This window comes from Etheostoma spectabile, chromosome 15 (genome assembly GCF_008692095.1).
Source record: "Etheostoma spectabile isolate EspeVRDwgs_2016 chromosome 15, UIUC_Espe_1.0, whole genome shotgun sequence".
Classification (NCBI taxonomy): Eukaryota; Metazoa; Chordata; class Actinopteri; order Perciformes; family Percidae; genus Etheostoma; species Etheostoma spectabile.
In genome coordinates, this window is record NC_045747.1 from 21393777 (window position 1) to 21413549 (window position 19773).

Sequence of the window (19773 nt, forward strand, 5' to 3'; positions counted from 1 at the left end):
CCAAGGGTTGCTGTGAAAAACAGCTTGCAAACTTAATGGGATTGTCAAGTCTTGTCTTTGAAGTGGTAAGAGTATGTTATCTTACGGCGACTGATTCTTTAGTTCATTTTTGTTGCTGCCTTGGAGATGCTGCTGAAAATCCATGATTTCCGTTCATGGAAATCAAGTATTACCTTGCGCCTATCATGTGACATGTTGAAAATACATTGCGTTTTGCAGCCGTTTGTCACATGAAACACCAAGAGAGGGAATCTTTGAGTCATTTGTGACAATGATGGTTGCTCACTTACCTTTCGTGGTGAAAGGCTGAGTGGACTTGGGTGGTTCAGGGAACACAATCATCCGTGTCATCTAAGAACCTGAATGTAGGTGGGGTCATTTTCATCTTCACTGGAGACAGTGTGGGTGGGTGCACCATCTTCAAAGTCGGAGAAGGACTGCACTGTCCCATCATAAAGCTGCAAGGTTTCCCCTGTCTCAAGGATATAAAGAAGCTATGACATAGAACTGTCCACAAGATCTAAATCACACACTGACTATGCCCGTGCATCCTCACTGCACGTTCACACAGCGAATTTGACTGCAGTAAATGTGACAGAAAGGCATAAATGTTGTTTTAATTCAGCCAGTGCACATACCTCTGTTTATTTCCTGTTTTCCAGGTGAAGTCCACACTAGTCAATTGTCAAACTAATACAATCTATGATTCCAAAATGTATTTTTTCCACTAAAAACACAAATCAGAAAATAAAGTTTTATTCTTCTGATTGCTCCTTGCATTGCCAGCCCTATCTCCATAGCGCTGTGGGTGGTTTGGATTTTTTCACACCAATTACAGTCGCCTTGGGCAGCACTAAGCTTCGGCCGCAGCAACGGTGGCTCTGCTAAATGACCTTGGGACGGAACTTGTTTTGGTGAAAGATTTGCACCCCGGAAAAGAAAACTCCATGATATAAGGTCAACTATTCACACAATACAATGTGAGCCATTTAAATTAGCTTGATAGATTATTGTTAAATCTCAATATCTCTTACCAGTGTATCTCTGTGTGTACTTTGTCCACAGCAATCCCACCAATTGGTCCCAAAACGTCCCAGTTAAAGAGGAAATGCAGTAAACATATTATTTTTAACTCTTTACAATCATTCTCTGAAAGAACCCTTTAGGCCTGCCTTGTTGCACATTCTAATCTTCTTCAAAACTTGAATTTAAGCATGTCACTTGCTAGCTTGAAGTTTGTTGTTTCCAGGACGGAACAGAGTTTGAGAACGGTAACACACACACACAGAGCGAAAGGAGAGGGTGAGGCAATTTTCCTGAAAATGTTGATCCTGACTATGTTCTTGCTAATGCGGCTCCCTCTTTTCATTCACTCTCTAGCTTGCTAGTTATGGGTATTCACCCTGTTGGCAGTGCATCCCACCACATAGCATCTTTAAGCATCTTTATTATTCTCATGTTATTTGCTAGCAGACAGAATTGACGGAATTGGAACCTTTACGAACCTTTATGAAGAGCAATGAATAATGTTCCACTCCGTGGTTGGCAAGACTTAATTGTGCTCTTTTGTTATACTGTTCTATTCTTTACAGTCACTGTTCATCAGGGTTAATGAACAAATGGATTACATGTTAAAAACTGTAGCATGCATGCAACACACATAATCTAAAGTCTAGCGTAGGTTCTCAAGTACTGCAATTTCCTTCTTCAATGTCACTAAACGGACCATTTGTGTTTTACCTGTATTTGGCTTCATTGTAATCCGACTACCAAAACATAGGGCTAGACGTCACCTATTCTGTGTTACCATGTTTTGTTCAGGAGATGATGCAAAAACACATCATTTGAACATGGTGGAAAGTGAAATGGCACCACGAGGTGTTTTTGCAATGGCTCCCTTTCTGAAAATGTTTGGCACTCTAAACTGTGTAAGTGTATCAAATTTCATGTTTTTATGAAAAAATGAACATATCCCCTGGACTTTAGTGAAACACGAAGTGGAGGCTCCGTACATTCCAGGAAGTGCGCTGGCCAATTAGTGCAGGCTGGCCTTTTTCAGGAGGAGGGATTAAAGAGACAGGCGCTGATGGTACATTATCCGTCCTGCCTGCTCGATCCATTCTGCGCATGTGCACTATGGTTGTGCATGCGCCCGATGATATCATGATGAACGCAGATTTACGACATTGCACGATCTGTTCCCATCATTCCGGTGGAGGCAAAAAATCCGTTTGCCTCCACTGGAAAGTTAAAGTTAGTTTAGCTCACAGCTAATTCGGCTAACGGCTAGCTGAGACGATGTTAGAAGATGTGAAAGACCCTCAAAACTGAAAATAACCGTTTAAATATGTAACAGCTGTTACGTCAGTTCTACTTTACTTGTGCTCATTTAAAATACAATCACTCAAGACTTGTCTTTATTAGTATTAGTATCTTAATTTAGCTGTAGCTGCTTTTCCCACTGTTTAGTTTGAGTAGCGTTATTTTAGACTGAATCAAGCTGTCAGCTAGCGGTTGGCTAAACTAACGTCGTTAGCTTTCCGGTGGAGGATAACAGCAGACCGCTACTGTGGAACAGATCATGCAGTGCCGCAAATCCTTGTACGTCATGATATCATCTGCGCGTGCGCAAACATATTGCACATGGGCAGGACAAATCATGGGGCAGGACGGATCATGCACCGACAGTACTTTAAACATTAAAGCATGTAAATATGTTCTAGTACAAATTGCAAGTAAAATCCTGAAAATGCTTTATCATATATTTTCCTTTCACATAATGCTAACATTTCTGAACTATGTGATACAGTCAGGGACTACATTTAAAAGCTCAATTTTGGATCCAAAATCATCCACAGCTTGTTTTTTTTTCTCCCCCCTCCATAGCATCATAGTTCCATGTCCTGGTAAGGATTTAACCCACATTTGTGTGTTAAATTGTAAAATAGTTGGCTTTACATTGAATTATAGAGCGCGCATTTCAGAGGCTCAGCCCTTATGTGGCCCAACAGTCGGTCATATTCTGGGTGGACAACACACCACACACACACACACACCACACACACACACACACACACACACACACACACACACACACACACACACACATACGGGTTTATGTGTACTAAAGGGACACTGCGGCCCAAACAGGTTTTTTGCTACATTAGAGGGGCTCCCCTTTCCACTTGCTTCACAAAGATGTGGTTGGTATCAAAAAATCTGTTTTAAGCCATACAACACAAATTCCACTTCAAATATTGAATACACACAAAACAACTCAAAATGTAACAACCTGACAACATGGCGAATTCTGAGGACAAAGTTAATGAGGTGCATAAGCCCCGCCCCTGACACAAATCGAAATTATAAGGACTAGCCCATTTGTGAGGACATCAGCTATACACACACACAAAAATGTCATTGAGGTGCATTAAAGGGTCAATCATGATTAAAGGAACATGTCCACACACATACACAGTAAGTGAAGGCACTGTGCATTAAAAGGACACACCTAACATAAGAGGACAGTTTTTAACAGACAAGATAAACCTCTCTCTTTTTATATTTATATTGATATACATACATAAATAGATATAGATAGTTGTGTGCAACCATTTTATTGTCTATTTATGTCTTTTCTTCAAACTTAAAGTCATTGCTAATACAGTGGTATTTAATAGGTAACCACATGCAATACATAGGACATAACATGGCTGAGGCAGTAGGCCCACTTTAAAGCTCAGTGTTCTCCTGAAATACAATCCTATTAGTGGGATATGACTGGTAACCTACATCCAGTGTTACCTCGTAAAAGACAGATTATACAAACAGACCAATGACATCAGTCAGTGAAAAAGTGCCATTTTAATACAAACAGCAGTTTACAAAAAAACTGAGGCATCAGCAGAAACTTGCCCTTTTTTAAGAACAAAGAACTACAACATCATTGCATCATAACAGCAACATAACACTTTATTGGCTGGTTTTCTTTTTCAGAGTTATGCCCCGATTTCTAACAAAGACTCTAATGTTTTGAAGTGACCGCTTATCAAGATCAGGATGTTCAGCGTTCTTGCACTGCATTCTTGTGGCCAGTTTTCCCTTGGCAATGTGCTTTTTAAAATGTCTCATTATAGCGGCAACCTCTTTTGGGAACCACTGCCTTTTCCGTTTCCTTCTTTGATTCTGTCTCTCCGGGCAATCTCCAGGAGACACTACAAAAGTGATAAAACATACTTGGTCAGTGGAAATCCACATGCCTTTTACACCTATGCACAGAAATGTTTTTACCTAGTAAATCAACAACTCCAAAGTGTTGTAAACTAGCCATGCACAAATCTGACTTTTTCTCCTGATTTTGATTTCCCATCTGACGGTATTGGTACTGGTAAATACCATGTAGTGATCAAATGCTAATGCTCTCTGTCGTGCCCTATTTAAAATGTGTAAAACTCACTGGTTGGCTCTCATAGATCATTATTTTATGTTTAAGGTCTTTCTGGGCTGCTCTTTATGTCAAACTTTGTGAGCTATGTAAAATGTATTTCATCCTGAAAATCTAAATTACTTCATAACACACACACACACACAAAAAAAGAACATGTGAAAATCGAGTTTTAGGAGGGATATTCAGTCAGATCAGTTTCACATAAGCAGACCCCTAATCACATCCAAATGGATTCTATTTTTAAATAAAATCCTACCACAGCCTTTAAACTATCATGATTATCTTGTGAAGCACATGAAGGAATGAATGAATTACTATCATCAATAGCTTTCTATTCAGACAGAGCAGAGTGGGAACCAACTGACTCTAAAAAGGTGACCAACTAGTAGGGTTTTTGGTGTGTTGCATTCACCAGGTTGGTCATGCTCCTCTGCTGTCCTGCCATGCTCTTTGTTCACCCTGTCTATGTATTCGTTGAACACTGCAAAAGAGAAAAAAATACTTATCAATGTCAACTAAAACACTGTTTTTAATATTTAATCTTCATTTCAATTGTAATTTTATTTAAAGCTTAGTATAAATCTACAAAACAATGTAAACTTCATTTTCAAACGCTTTGGAGCATTCTACAGCAACTGGCTAGGAGATGGAGATCATAAAAGTGATGGCAATCTCAATATATATGTAAGTAATCTAACCAAATATTAGTGTAAAGCAAAAAAGGAGAGTGCTTGAGTGGAACACAATGTAAAGCAAAAGAGTGAGATCCACAACCAGACCAGTTTGTTAGGGGCCAAACGGCAACGAGGCTCATTCATTCGGACACTATTAAAATCACTTCAAAGTTTATCGTACCTGTAGATGTGCCTTCTAGGGAAGAGTCAATATCTGTGAATAAATAAAACTTAATTAGGAATATATTGAACTTACAGTACAAAGTCTACATGCAATAAATCAACACATCAATGAACACGCTAGCAGTCTGAGGTAGGGAAATACAGTCTGGGTAGAGGAAAATACAGTCTGAGTAAGGAAAAAACAGTCTGAGGTAGAGGAAAATACAGTCTGAGTAGAGGAAAAAACAGTCTGAGGTAGAGGAAATACAGTCAGTGTTGAGAGACATACAGTCTGTGGCAGAGGAAATACAGTCTGAGGTAGAGGAAAATCAGTCTGATTAGAGGAACTAGAGTCTAGGCAGAAAAACACAGTCTGAGGAAGAGGAACATACAGTCTGAGTAGAGGAACATAAAGTCTCAGAGGACTAATCTGTGGTAGAGAACATACAGTACTTAGGTAGAGAAACATACAGTATCTGGAGGCGAGGAACATACGTCTGAGGCAGAGGAATACAGCTCATGTTTAGAGGAACAACATCTAGGTAGAGGAACTACAGTCTGTGTTAGAGAACATACAGTCTGTGGTAGAGGAACATACAGTCGGTGTAGAGGAACATACAGCTGTGTTAGAGGAACATACAGTCTGTGTTAGAGGAACCATAAGTCGAGATAGAGGAACATACAGTTCTGTGGCGAGGAAAATACAGTCTGAGGTAGGAAAATACATCTAGGTAGAGGAAATAGAGTTGAGGGTAGAGGAAATACAGTCTGTGGTAGAGGAACATAACAGTCTGAGGCAGAGGAACATACAGTCTGAGGTAGAGGAACATACAGTCTGTGGTAGAGGAACATACAGTCTGTGTTAGAGGAACAACAGTCTGAGGTAGAGGACTACAGTCTAGGTAGAGACACGTCTGTTTAGAGGAACATACAGTCTGGGTAGAGGACATACAGTCGTGGTAGAGGAACTACAGTCTGTGGCAGAGGACATACAGTCTGAGTAGTAGGAAAATACGTCTTGTGTTAGGGAACAACAGTCTGAGGTAGAGGAAATACAGTCGTGTTAGAGAACTACAGTCTGTGGTAGTAGAACATACAGTCTGGGTAGAGGACATAGATCTGAGGCAAAAACTACAGTCTGTGTCAGAGGAACATACAGTCTGTGGTAGAGTAACATACAGTCTGAGGTAGAGAAACATACATTCTGAGGCGAGGAACATACAGTCGTGTTAGAGGACTACAGTCGTGGTAGAGACATACAGTCTGTGTTAGAGGAACATACGTCTGAGGTAGAGAACATACGTCTGTGGCAGAGGGACATACAGTCTGTGGTAGAGACATACATTCTGAGATAGAAACATACAGTCTGAGGCAGAGAACATACAGTCCTTGTTAGAGGAACATACAGTCTGTGGTAGAGAACATACAGTCTGGTTAGAGAACATACAGTCTGTAGCAGAGGACATACGTCTGAGGTAGAGGAACATACAGTCAGTGTTAGAGGAACATACAGTCTGAGGTAGAGGAACATACAGTCTGTGTTAGAGGAACATACAGTCTGTGGTAGAGGAACATACAGTCTGTGTTAGAGGAACATACAGTCTGTGTTAGAGGAACATACAGTCTGTGTTAGAGGAACATACAGTCTGTGTTAGAGGAACATATAGTCTGAGGTAGAGGAACATACAGTCTGTGGCAGAGGAAAATACAGTCTGAGGTAGAGGAAAATACAGTCTGAGGTAGAGGAACATAGAGTCTGTGGTAGAGGAACATACAGTCTGAGGCAGAGGAACATACAGTCTGAGGCAGAGGAACATACAGTCCGAGGCAGAGGAGCATGCAGTCTGAGGTAGAGGAAAATACAGTCTGAGGTAGAGGAACGTACAGTCTGTGTTAGAGAAACATACAGTCTGTGGTAGAGAAACATACAGTCTGTGTTAGAGGAACATACAGTCTGAGGTAGAAGAAAATACAGTCTGAGGTAGAGGAACATACAGTCTGTGTTAGAGAAACATACAGTCTGTGTTAGAGGAACATAAAGTCTGAGGTAGAGAAACATACAGTCTGAGGTAGAGGAACATACAGTCTGTGTTAGAGGAACATACAGTCTGTGGTAGAGGAACATACAGTCTGTAGCAGAGGAACATACAGTCTGAGGTAGAGGAACATACAGTCAGTGTTAGAGGAACATACAGTCTGAGGTAGAGGAACATACAGTCTGTGTTAGAGGAACATACAGTCTGTGGTAGAGGAACATACAGTCAGTGGTAGAGGAACATACAGTCTGTGGCAGAGGAAAATACAGTCTGAGGTAGAGGAAAATACAGTCTGAGGTAGAGGAACATAGAGTCTGAGGCAGAGGAACATACAGTCTGTGGTAGAGGAACATACAGTCTGAGGTAGAGGAACATACAGTCTGTGTTAGAGGAACATACAGTCTGTGGTAGAGGAACATACAGTCAGTGGTAGAGGAACATACAGTCTGTGGCAGAGGAAAATACAGTCTGAGGAAGAGGAACATACAGTCTGAGGTAGAAAAACATACAGTCTGAGGCAGAGGAACATCCAGTCTGTGGTAGAGGAACATACAGTCTGTGTTAGAGGAACATACAGTCTGTAGCAGAGGAACATACAGTCTGTAGCAGAGGAACATACAGTCTGAGGTAGAGGAACATACAGTCAGTGTTAGAGGAACATACAGTCTGAGGTAGAGGAACATACAGTCTGAGTTAGAGGAACATACAGTCTGTGTTAGAGGAAAATAGTCTGAGGTAGAGGAACATACAGTCTGTGGCAGAGGAAAATACAGTCTGAGGTAGAGGAAAATACAGTCTGAGGTAGAGGAACATAGAGTCTGAGGTAGAGGAAAATACAGTCTGTGGTAGAGGAACATACAGTCTGAGGTAGAGGAACATACAGTCAGTGGAAGGGACATACAGTCTGTGGTAGAGGAACATACAGTCTGTGGTAGAGGAACATACAGTCTGAGGTAGAGTAACATACAGTCTGTGGTAGAGGAACATACAGTCTGTGGCAGAGGAACATACAGTCTGTGGTAGAGGAACATACAGTCTGAGGTAGAGGAACATACAGTCTGAGAGGAACATACAGTCTGTGGCAGAGGAACATACAGTCTGAGGTAGAGAAACATACAGTCTGAGGCAGAAGAACATACAGTCTGAGGTAGAGGAACATACAGTCTGAGGCAGAGGAACATACAGTCTGTGGCAGAGGAACATACAGTCTGTGGTAGAGGAACATACAGTCTGAGGTAGAGAAACATACAGTCTGAGGCAGAGGAACATACAGTCTGTGGTAGAGAAACATACAGTCTGTGGCAGAGGAACATACAGTCTGTGGTAGAGGAACATACAGTCTGAGGCAGAGGAACATACAGTCTGTGCTAGAGGAACATACAGTCTGTGGCAGAGGAACATACAGTCTGAGGCAGAGGAACATACAGTCTGAGGTAGAGGAACATACAGTCTGTGGCAGAGGAACATACAGTCTGTGGCAGAGGAACATACAGTCTGTGTTAGAGGAACATACAGTCAGTGGTAGAGGAACATACAGTCTGAGGTAGAGGAACATACAGTCTGAGGTAGAGGAACATACAGTCTGTGATAGAGGAACATACCGTCTGAGGTGCCTGGAGGTTCCTCAACAGGTGGCCTGTCAATGGAGACATTGCAGATCTTCTGTGAATGGCAGGGTAGATGGCTTGTTAAAGTGTTCCTCATTCAAGGTGGTCAAAGCTGTGTGAGAGACAAGTTCAGACCATTTGGAGGTATACAGTGTTTTGAATGTCTGGGTCGACTTTTTCAGTTCCCTGTCCCCTGACAATATACTCAGCTTTACCTTTAATACTAAGCCATCTCAAGGCAGGAAAGGGTCCGTTGCACACGGCACATTTCTCGAAGCTTGGAACTACTGAGGAAACCACATCGTGTTTGCAGTTCTGTTGACAAAAATGTATATTTGAGATAGCATTATAAATTTTAGTTTAGTGTTGATAAAGAAGCTTATGATACAAAACATTTTTGCTGAAATACAACCTTTACTGTGTGACTGATGATATATCCAGATATAATTTATTCCTTTAGTGCAGATCAAAATTAAATTAAAAAAAATGAAATGTTGCCTAAACATTAAACATTAACCAGGGAAAGACAGTAATACCAATTGCTTCTCCTAATAATATGAACAACTTATAGAATAACTATTTTATTAAAGAAACTTACTTGATGAATATTGTCCGAGTGACAATCAGGAATTGTCATGTCTGGACAAGAAAGGAGAGGAGGCATGGTAGGAGAATCTCTCTCATCCAATACCTAAAATAAAACACAACAATGATGAAAAACGGCTTTTTTTAAAGATTATTTTTGGTGCATTTTTAGGCCTTTAATGACAAGACAGCAGAAGAAATGAAGAGGAGTAAACCTCTATATATGGGTGCCTGCTCTACCAACTGAGCTATCCGGGCGCCCGGACATTCATGTTTTTAATGAAGAATTGTATTTTATTTGTAACAGGAAAAAAATCAACCACTTAAAATTATTGTGGATCTAATATTGAACAGAAATATTAATACTACTAATACTACTTAAACAAACATACAGAGTCCCATATCTTGTTAATATTACAATAAAGGGTGTGTCCAAATTCACAGTCCTTTTAGTGTCAATACCTGACCCGTATAGGTAAACTGAGGCCTGTGTAGCTAAACCCTCAAATAACAGAAGTGTTTTGCTAGTGAAAAGATGTAATGTACTGTACATGTCAACATTAACTGGAGATGAAGTCACCTGTTCAAAATCTTTGAGTCTGTCCGATACCACGGCAGCATGGTGATCCTCTACATCAGTTGAAATCTTGTTTAGAAAAAGGGGGAGCAAGATAAAGAGTCAGGTTTACAGTATGTTCACATACATATTTGTACAATCATTAACAGAAATGTATTCAGTTAAGCACAGTGACATCTATTTTTAAACATTGTAGTTACTGATATCCTAAAAGATAATTATCCATACCCCTCCCTCAAATATCAACATCTAGTAAAACTGCTTTGCAACTGAAAAGATCTGATGTCAATATCAACCTTAAATTGAGATTAAGTCACCTTTTCAACATCTTTGAGGCTGTCAGATGCCACAACCACATGGTGACCCTCTGCCTCAGTTGATATCTTGTATAGAAAAAAGGGGGAAATTATCATTAATTAACCAGTAAGGCAAAATAAGATTATGCTTGTAGATATGGAGTGAGGTAACAACTTAATTATCTATACAGGAATAAGATTTGGCCTCAGGTTTACAGTATGTTCACATGAATATTTGTACAGTCATTCCCAGAAACTTAATCAGTACAGCACAGTGACATCCAGTGTTAAACAAATGACTGTAGTTACTGATATCCTAAAAGCTAATAAAACATTATGATCTAAGAAAATGATAAATGATTGTGATAAGATTATAATCTAGTGAAATGATGATAGTAAAGTGAAGAAATCCTCTTGACATACACACCAATAAAGAAACACTAAACAGTATCCATACACAGTTCTCATAGAGTATACACCTGAAAAATACCTGTAAGCTGAGGACTGTGTATCGGAACCGTGAAATATCATTACCTTAAAAACTGCTTTGCTACAGAAAAGATATGATATCAATATCAACGTTTAAAATGAAGTCACCTGTTCAACATCTTTGAGGCTGTCACATATCACGACGGCATGGTGATCCTCTGTCTCCGTTGAAATCTAGCATAGAAAATTGGAAAAAAAAGTAATTAGATAACCAGTATGGCACAACACGTGGATCTATTTAAGAGAACAACAAGGGCTCAAATATACAATATGCAAACATAAAATGTGTTCAGCCATTCACAGTAATTATGTCAGTGCAGCATCGTGACATCCATTACTGGAAAATTAATGGACAACAAATGAGTGAAGTTACTGATATCTTGAAAGCTAACAATACAATTACATACTAAGGTAAATATATTGATATAAATGAGGCAGTTTTGTAGTGTAATGATGATAGTGAATGTAAATATTAATCTTTGGATAAACACAATACAAAATTTAACAGTATCCATTCACAGTCCTCACAGTGTATACACCTGACCGGTACATTCACACTAAGGACTGTTTGTGTACACCATTTAGCCCTGAAAATCCATTTCTCAACAATCTTACCATAAATAGATTATTTGAACCAATTGAAGATGTTATGCATCTAATATTACAAGGATATACTAAATGTAAGAAACCAAGTTTCAAGGGAACCCAATAATGTACAACTTGTCTGTTAAATAAAACACATAACAGTATCCATACACACTCAATATGTATATAAAGTTATTTGGCAAGGGAGATTCTCCAGTCAAGTCCCCTGTCCAGTTCTGACCAGACATGACACTTGTCATACCTGAATATTGCCCAGACAACATTCATCAGGTAACTTTAAAAAATGTATTCTTGAGTTTTATATTATTGTGAAAAGGTTAAAGACATTCTGAGGGCTGTGTATACAGAAACAGTCCTTAGTATGTATGTATGTACCGGTCAGGTGTATCCTCTAAGAGGACTGTATATGGATACTATTAAGTTTTGTATTGTGTGTATGCAGAGATGATTTTTACACTTTATACAAAACAGTCCTTAGTGTGCATGTACTGTCAGGTGTATACACTAAGAGGACTGTGTATGGATACTATTACGTTTTGTATTGTGTGTATGCAAGTCGATTTTTACACTTTATACAAAACAGTCCTTAGTGTGCATGTACTGTCAGGTGTATACACTAAGAGGACTGTGTATGGATACTATTACGTTTTGTATTGTGTGTATGCAAAGTCGATTTTTACACTTTATACAAAACAGTCCTTAGTGTGCATGTACTGTCAGGTGTATACACTAAGAGGACTGTGTATGGATACTATTACGTTTTGTATTGTGTGTATGCAAAGTCGATTTTTACACTTTATACAAAACAGTCCTTAGTGTGCATGTACTGTCAGGTGTATACACTAAGAGGACTGGTTTGGTATGGATACTATTACGTGTTTGTTATGTGTGTATGCAAAGTCGATTTTTACACTTTATACAAAACAGTCCTTAGTGTGCATGTACTGTCAGGTGTATACACTAAGAGGACTGTGTATGGATACTATTACGTTTTGTATTGTGTGTATGCAAAGTCGATTTTTACACTTTATACAAAACAGTCCTTAGTGTGCATGTACTGTCAGGTGTATACACTAAGAGGACTGTGTATGGATACTATTACGTTTTGTATTGTGTGTATGCAAAGATGATTTTTACACTTTATACAAAACAGTCCTTAGTGTGCATGTACTGTCAGGTGTATACACTTAGAGGACTGTGTATGGATACTATTACGTTTTGTATTGTGTGTATGCAAAGATGATTTTTACACTTTGTACATGAACAGTCCTTAGTTTGTATGTACTGGTCAGGTGTATACACTAAGAGGACTGTGTATGGATACTATTACGTTTTGTATTGTGTGTATACAAAGTCGATTTTTACACTTTATACAAAACAGTCCTTAGTGTGCATGTACTGTCAGGTGAATACACTAAGAGGACTGTGTATGGATACTATTACGTTTTGTATTGTGTGTATGCAAAGCTGATTTTTACACTTTATACATGAACAGTCCTTAGTTTGTATGTACTGGTCAGGTGTATACACTAAGAGGACTGTGTATGGATACTATTAAGTTTTGTATTGTGTGTATGCAAAATCGATTTTTACACTTCATACATGAACAGTCCTTAGTTTGTATGTACTGGTCAGGTGTATACACTAAGAGGACTGTGTATGGATACTATTAAGTTTTGTAATGTGTGTATGCAAAATCGATTTTTACACTTCATACATGAACAGTCCTTAGTTTGTATGTACTGGTCAGGTGTATACACTAAGAGGACTGTGTATGGATACTATTACGTTTTGTATTGCGAGTATGCAAAGTCGATTTTTACACTTTATACATGAACAGTCCTTAGTGTGTATGTACTGGTCAGGTGTACACACTAAGAGGACTGTGTATGGATACTATTAAGTTTTGTATTGTGTGTATGCAAAGATGATTTTTACACTCACTATCATTACACTACATTTCTGTCTCATTTACTGTATATAAACACATACAATAATGAAACTAAAAGTGTTTTTACACAAATTGTTAATTCAGTTTTATTTTATATTATGGCTAAAAACATAAAGCAATCCGTTTAGTTTCTATTGCAATACCTAACTCCTTTCTCTTGTGATTACATATTATTTCATGGCATTCCATGTGAACTGGTCTTCTGTTAATGTCACTGTCAATTAAACCTGATAAACCACATCCACACAGGGATGATAAAAAATAGCCTGGGTTTTTTAAAAGTTTGGATTCAAACACAAAATGTAAGTGATTTCTTTCCACTTCAATTTTTGTGGATATAATATTATAGAGAAATGTTGATACTACTAATTATACTACATAGCTAACGTCATATATACGGAGTGACATTTTCCAATAATCGTACTATGTAAATGTAAATGTGCTGTATTTATATAGCGCTTTTCCAGTCTTAACAACTGCTCAAAGCGCTTTTACATCTACAGGAAACATTCACCATTCACACACATTCATACACTGTGGCCGGGGCTGCCGTACAAGGTGCCACCTGCTCAGCAGATAAACATTCATACACATTCACACTCCGATGCGCAGCACCGGGGGCAACTCGGGGTTCAGTGTCTTGCCCAAGGACACTTCGACAATGACTGCAGGGGCAGGGATCGAACCACCAACCTTCCGATTGGCAGGCAACCGCTCTACCACTGAGCCACAGCCGCCCCCACTATGGAGGGATAATGTCCAAATACCCTGTCATCTAGATGTCTACAACTGACCAGTACATGTACACTGAGGACTGTGTATGTACAACATTTAGCCCTATAAATCCATTTCCAATCATACTATATAGTCACAGTATCTAAATACACTGTCCCTAGAGTGTCTTTAAATAACCACTTTAGACATATTGAGGAGTGTGTATCTTCACTAGGGCTGCACAATTAATACAATTTTAATCTCAATATCGAATTTGACTTGCCACGATCAAATTTGCGTGATCGAGCGATTTTTTTAAATGCGTCATTTCATAGAACGCTGAGTTTTTTTGCATAGCGCATCTACCGCTCCGTAAACCGCTGTCTGCTCATGAGCCAGTCAGAGTAGTTCCCTGCACCGCGCAGCTTAGTTTCTAGATGTAGACAATCACAGAGGACAGAGTAGCGTGAGGAAAACTCAACAGATAGCAGTTGGTTATACGTCGGTCTCAAGGTTTACCAGTTTACCAGTAAACGCAACATCTTGTCCCGTCTGTGTTATTCAGACAACAGCAGTGACCAGTTGTTATTAACACAGCTGTATATTGTTAAGTATGAAGGGCAAACCTGTATTTGTACCAGTGTTTCCGTGGTAACTCTGCTATCGCGGCCGCCATGGCAAAGAACGCAGAAGAAGTTATTGAACGCAACCAACTTCAGTTGGTAGAGTAATGGCGTGTGAGACGGAGCTGCTGGACCTGAATGAGGTGTGACCCATGAGCAGAATATTATAGTTCATAAAAATGCAGCGCAGTGACGATACAGGGATTTCATTAACACAACCTGTAATTTCGCTGACCCGCCGTTCGACCCGTGCTGGACCCATCCATAATGAATCAGCCGTCTCTCTGTGAGTAGCATAAACGTCCATTGCACTCCCTCTCCCTCCCCAGCTCCTTTAATCAGTTATTGTTGAAAACAAGTGAAGAAGCCTTCACAGAGATACATTTTTTTTAAAATATATGCTAGGTTACTTATTTAAGATGGCTAATTTTCATTTACATGTGTTGCAGATGTGTGTCTATACAACATACAACTTCAACATAAGAATGTAGCATAATATGGATGTGAAAGCAGTTATAAATAGCCTATGTGACAATAAAACATGTTTTGGTTAAAATCAACAAATAATTGTGAATTAATCGTGATCACAATAATCGTGATTATCATTTTGGCCACAATTGTGCAGCCCTAGTCTGTATCCTCCAATATCCTGTCAAAAATGTTTTGAAACTGAAAAAATCTGATGATCATAACAACATTCCACGGACATTAAGTCAATATTTGAGCTGTATGGTGACCCTCTGCCTCAGTCAAATGACTGACAGAAATACAAGTGGCAGTGGAAGAGTCTTGCTCTCTTGCTTTAATGGTTCAGCTATGTTACGCAGCCTGTTAGGAAAGCCAGTCAGGAAATGTTTTCTTCACTCTGAAACATTGAACTCCATCACTACAATCCCCTAACATCAGTCACACATGTATATCTTCACCCGCTGCTCCCCTTGTTCTATACATTGGAGAGATTGACAGACCGACATGAGTCAAAGTGAATATTTTGTCATTCTCATCTCCCATTCCTAGCAATAAAGTGGAGAAGCTTGATCCATGATGCAATGGTGCTGTGTGATAGTGTTTAGACTGCTCTAACACAGAGTTGGCTCATTTCAATCACCAATGTTGTTAAAAGGAATGTTGGATTAATGATTTCCCAAATTTGGTTTGTGTTTGTTTACATATTACAAGTGCCTGTCAACAAACACATTTTGTAATTTGGTAGAGGAGAAACAGCACAACATCATGGGTCTGGGCCATTACACTGAGTGCACTGCATGACAGACAGGAGTCAAACTTCACCTTTCATTCAATGAAAATGAAGTGTAGGTCAAGCTGAAATGCACAAATAAGTCAACAACACTTGTTGTTGATAGCAGAGAGTTCACAACCCAACTTGTTTGCAGAGAGAGAAACAATCTAAACACCTCTGTAATAAATTTCTTTCTGTACCTTTGATCTCCACGGCCAGTCTGAGTCTCCATAGTTGTATGTGATCTCCTCCCCTGGCCTGATGTCCTTGATGGCAAACAAACACAGATGAGGTTTTCCTTCAACAGTTTGGGTCTATATTGTCATCATTGACAAGTCTGCCAAAGGAGTCATCCTCTTTTGCTGCATCCACACTGAAAGGCAAAAGATAAGGATGACAAGATGTAAAAGTAGAATGACAGAAGCACACTATGCTGAATGAATAAATAAATCACCTCCACGACAATAACCACTACTACTACAACTACTGAAATTGAGTTTGTATGAAATAGCAGTTTGTTTTTCTGAGAAGAATTCAACTTGCAAAAGATGCTACGAATTAAGTGTGACAATTCACATACCATAGTTTTTTCCCATTGTAGTATAATTCAACCATCAGAGCATCATGGTACAGTCTTAGTCGGTACTCATACTCCTTTTTGCTTAAGACTTCCCCTCGATATTCTATGAGAAAGTCTCCTTTCTGAAAGTGGCGGCAACTAAACACTCCTCGACCTAAAAAAGAACAGAGGATGTGTGAGTGTGATGAGATTAATACAATAATTAAAAGGATGATATACATTTTGCTACCTTGGCAACTCACCTTTGAATGAATTAATATATTTTATAGTAAATCCATCCTTGTCCTTTCCCAATGATGAAAAATAAGCTGCCTCTTCTTTAGGCTTAATCTTAGCTCTCTGTGGCCTCATTACAGACATGCTGACTCCCTTTAATAAAGACAGAGAAAAGAAATATCATAATTTTGTTAACTAACTTATTGCAGACATATAGTATTTATGGTTGACTTTGTCTTTAAGAGTACAGCCTGTATAGGAAACGTACCAAACAAATAAGCAATACATATCAACCTGCCTTGCTTTACTAGTAACTCATGCTGGTTTCTCCCTCAACAAAATATAACCTAACTTTGGAGCCTTATTTATCCCTCTTCCTAACATAGTGCAGCACCCAATGCACAAATGAATGCATTAAGTTGTCTGCCTAGTTTGATATGATAGCACTATCTTCATGCTACATTAAATATCAGGCCCACTACAGCTTCTGAAAGACAGTAATACTGGCTGAAATCATAGTGTCTTCAGAGGGTTAACTCATATTAAATCCGTGCCCAGGCTGTTAGTTTAACATTATAGTTTTGTGTTAACACAAACTTTCGAATTAGAAACATTTACCCGAGATAAACACTGCCCAAACTAAGCTAGCGTTAGCTAACACTGCCCAAACTAAACTAGCGTTAGCGTAAGCTAGCGTTAGCGTAAGCTAGCGTTAGCGCTGACGCTAACGCTAGCTGGTGCTAACTTAGTTTGGGCAGTGTTAAAAGGATTAGCTAACCCGTTAGCGTTAGCTAGCGTTAGCTAGCGTTAGCTAAACTAGTATAGAGTTAGTTATCAATTACAGTTAACACATTAAACTAGCAACCAACATCAACATAAAGTTTGCTAGGTTTCTGGACCAGACATGTAGCTGTGTGTGAGTCTTACCTCTTGATCTCCTCTCTTCACACAGGCAGGTGCAGGTGTCAATGCGTTGGTTCATCATGATACTGTATTGTTAATTGTAGAATACACAGCTTTCCTGATAAAACCCAGTATTATGTGGACCTTCCGGCTGAGAGCCAATCAAAAGCTCTGAATTTTACACATTGTGTGAATTATTAATGAGGGGGTGCAGTACCAAGACCAACCTCTTGGGGCGTTTGTCGATACACAATTTATACACAAAATCAGATAATTGTGTACTATGAAGACTTTTGCTGAAATTTTGAATTCTAGCTTTTTAGGCTTCTAGAAACACTTCTACGTTGTCGGAATTATGAGGACATCGGCCCTGTCCCGTTAATTCAAAATGTCCTCATAGTGTGGCGTGTATTCAGACAAAATGTCCTCATAAACCACATAGGCACACACACACACACACACACACACACACACACACACACACACACACACACACACACACACACACACACACACACACACACCACACACACACACACACACACACACACACACACACACACACACACACACACACACACACACACAAAAGTATGACGGATTGATAATTTATTTATTTTAAAAGAACACATATTCACTACATCACCACTACCTCACACTCTGATTAAAATTTGTCATGAGTTTAGTTTTTGTTACTTAGTTTAATACATAGTCAATGCAAAGTGAAATCATCTTAAATGGTCTATAAAAGTAACTACTGAATAATTGGTGTGTACCATACCTAGCAGTACGTTTTTTTTGTTTTTGTTAACCTTGTAAGGAAGCTCATTCAAGGACACATACGTGAAGTAAAAGCTTGAACTCTACCAGGATGCTTTACATGCTCAACATTACTAACAAACAATGGCAATCCAAAAAGGAATCTTCATTGTTCATCTTCAGTTATAATAAAGTCGCAGCCACCAAAATGTCTTGGCCTCTTCCATTAACGTGAAGCTACTATCAATTGAGGATGTTCACTTGATAACAGTTTATCTATTTCAGATGAATGTAGTATTTATTTAGTCTCCTACTCTCCAAAAAATGAAGTCATTATAACTAAGAGGCCTTCATAGCACAATATGATGTGGCTGTTTTACAGTTGGGAAAATCATCAATGCTCATGTGTGTCATTACAACACACAGCACAAACCATACTCATGGTCTAGAAATATTTATTTGCATGTGTATCGTTGGTGATTAATTCAAGGCGCTGAAGAGCAGTGATGTCTTTCAATAACATCACCCTCTACCTCATTAGGAAGCTTCAGCAGGTTTCTCAATCTCATCCCGTCATCCAAGTGAAATACATCCAGATCAGATTTCAGCTCCAGCCACTTCCATCCTCTTTGGTCTTGCTCTTTGAAAGTTTTTCAATGACCGGTCTATGATAAGATGAGTCTCTGACCCAGGATCTTGCGGTTGATCTCAGCCAAAGCCACAGAAAACACAAAGGCCTTCTCATCCGAAAGACTGGCATAAATATCCACTTCCTTCTCTTGTTTCTCTGTTGAGACAATAAAACACAAACAATCACAGAAAAAAACATTTGGGCAATAACGATCTATTCTACGCATGTGCACTATGGTCGCGCATGCGCAGATGATTTCATGATGAACGCGGATTTACGACATTGCACGTAGTCGCATTAATATCATAGTTAACTCGCAATTGATTGCACATTTTTATCTATTCTAAATGTCGCCTGATTTCTTTTTATTCTTCATCAACATGGAAGAGTGGATTGGCTTGCTTTGTACACATGTGGCAAGTATAACATTATGATTATTCATGCAGTTTGTGGAAATATAAATTAGTTTGAGTGTTTTCCTTACCATTGTTTTTTTGGTGGGGGGGTCGTTATATATTCAACAACAAAATGGATGCATGAGATAAAACTGTTTCCCCACATGCAGGAAATTCATTTGTTCCTCGATAAAAGTTCAAAACATTTTAACGTTATTGCAAAACCTTGCCCCTTTTTTCACCCGTTGCTGAGAAACGTACAGTCACATCCCATGGTGTCTT

At 39.1% G+C, this 19773-nt stretch overlaps 1 protein-coding gene and 1 long non-coding RNA gene across 2 annotated transcripts in view; both read right to left on the reverse strand.

Moving 5' to 3' along the window:
* Positions 1-9171: 9171 nt before the first annotated feature.
* On the reverse strand, positions 9172-18291 carry LOC116703264 (uncharacterized). Its single transcript, XR_004335380.1, has 9 exons — positions 17731-18291; positions 16830-16956; positions 16588-16741; positions 16208-16380; positions 10982-11047; positions 10406-10471; positions 10092-10157; positions 9525-9617; positions 9172-9241 (listed from the first exon to the last, which is right to left on the reverse strand). It is a non-coding gene; the product is annotated as an uncharacterized LOC116703264 (long non-coding RNA).
* Positions 18292-18300: 9 nt separating this feature from the next.
* Positions 18301-19773, reverse strand: part of c15h16orf87 (chromosome 15 C16orf87 homolog) — a 58129-nt gene continuing 56656 nt past the window's right edge. The window contains exon 4 of the mRNA XM_032537901.1: positions 18301-19252. Coding sequence (XP_032393792.1) covers positions 19131-19252 — 122 coding nt within the window. The 3' untranslated portion in view covers positions 18301-19130. The remainder of the gene's footprint in view (positions 19253-19773) is intronic.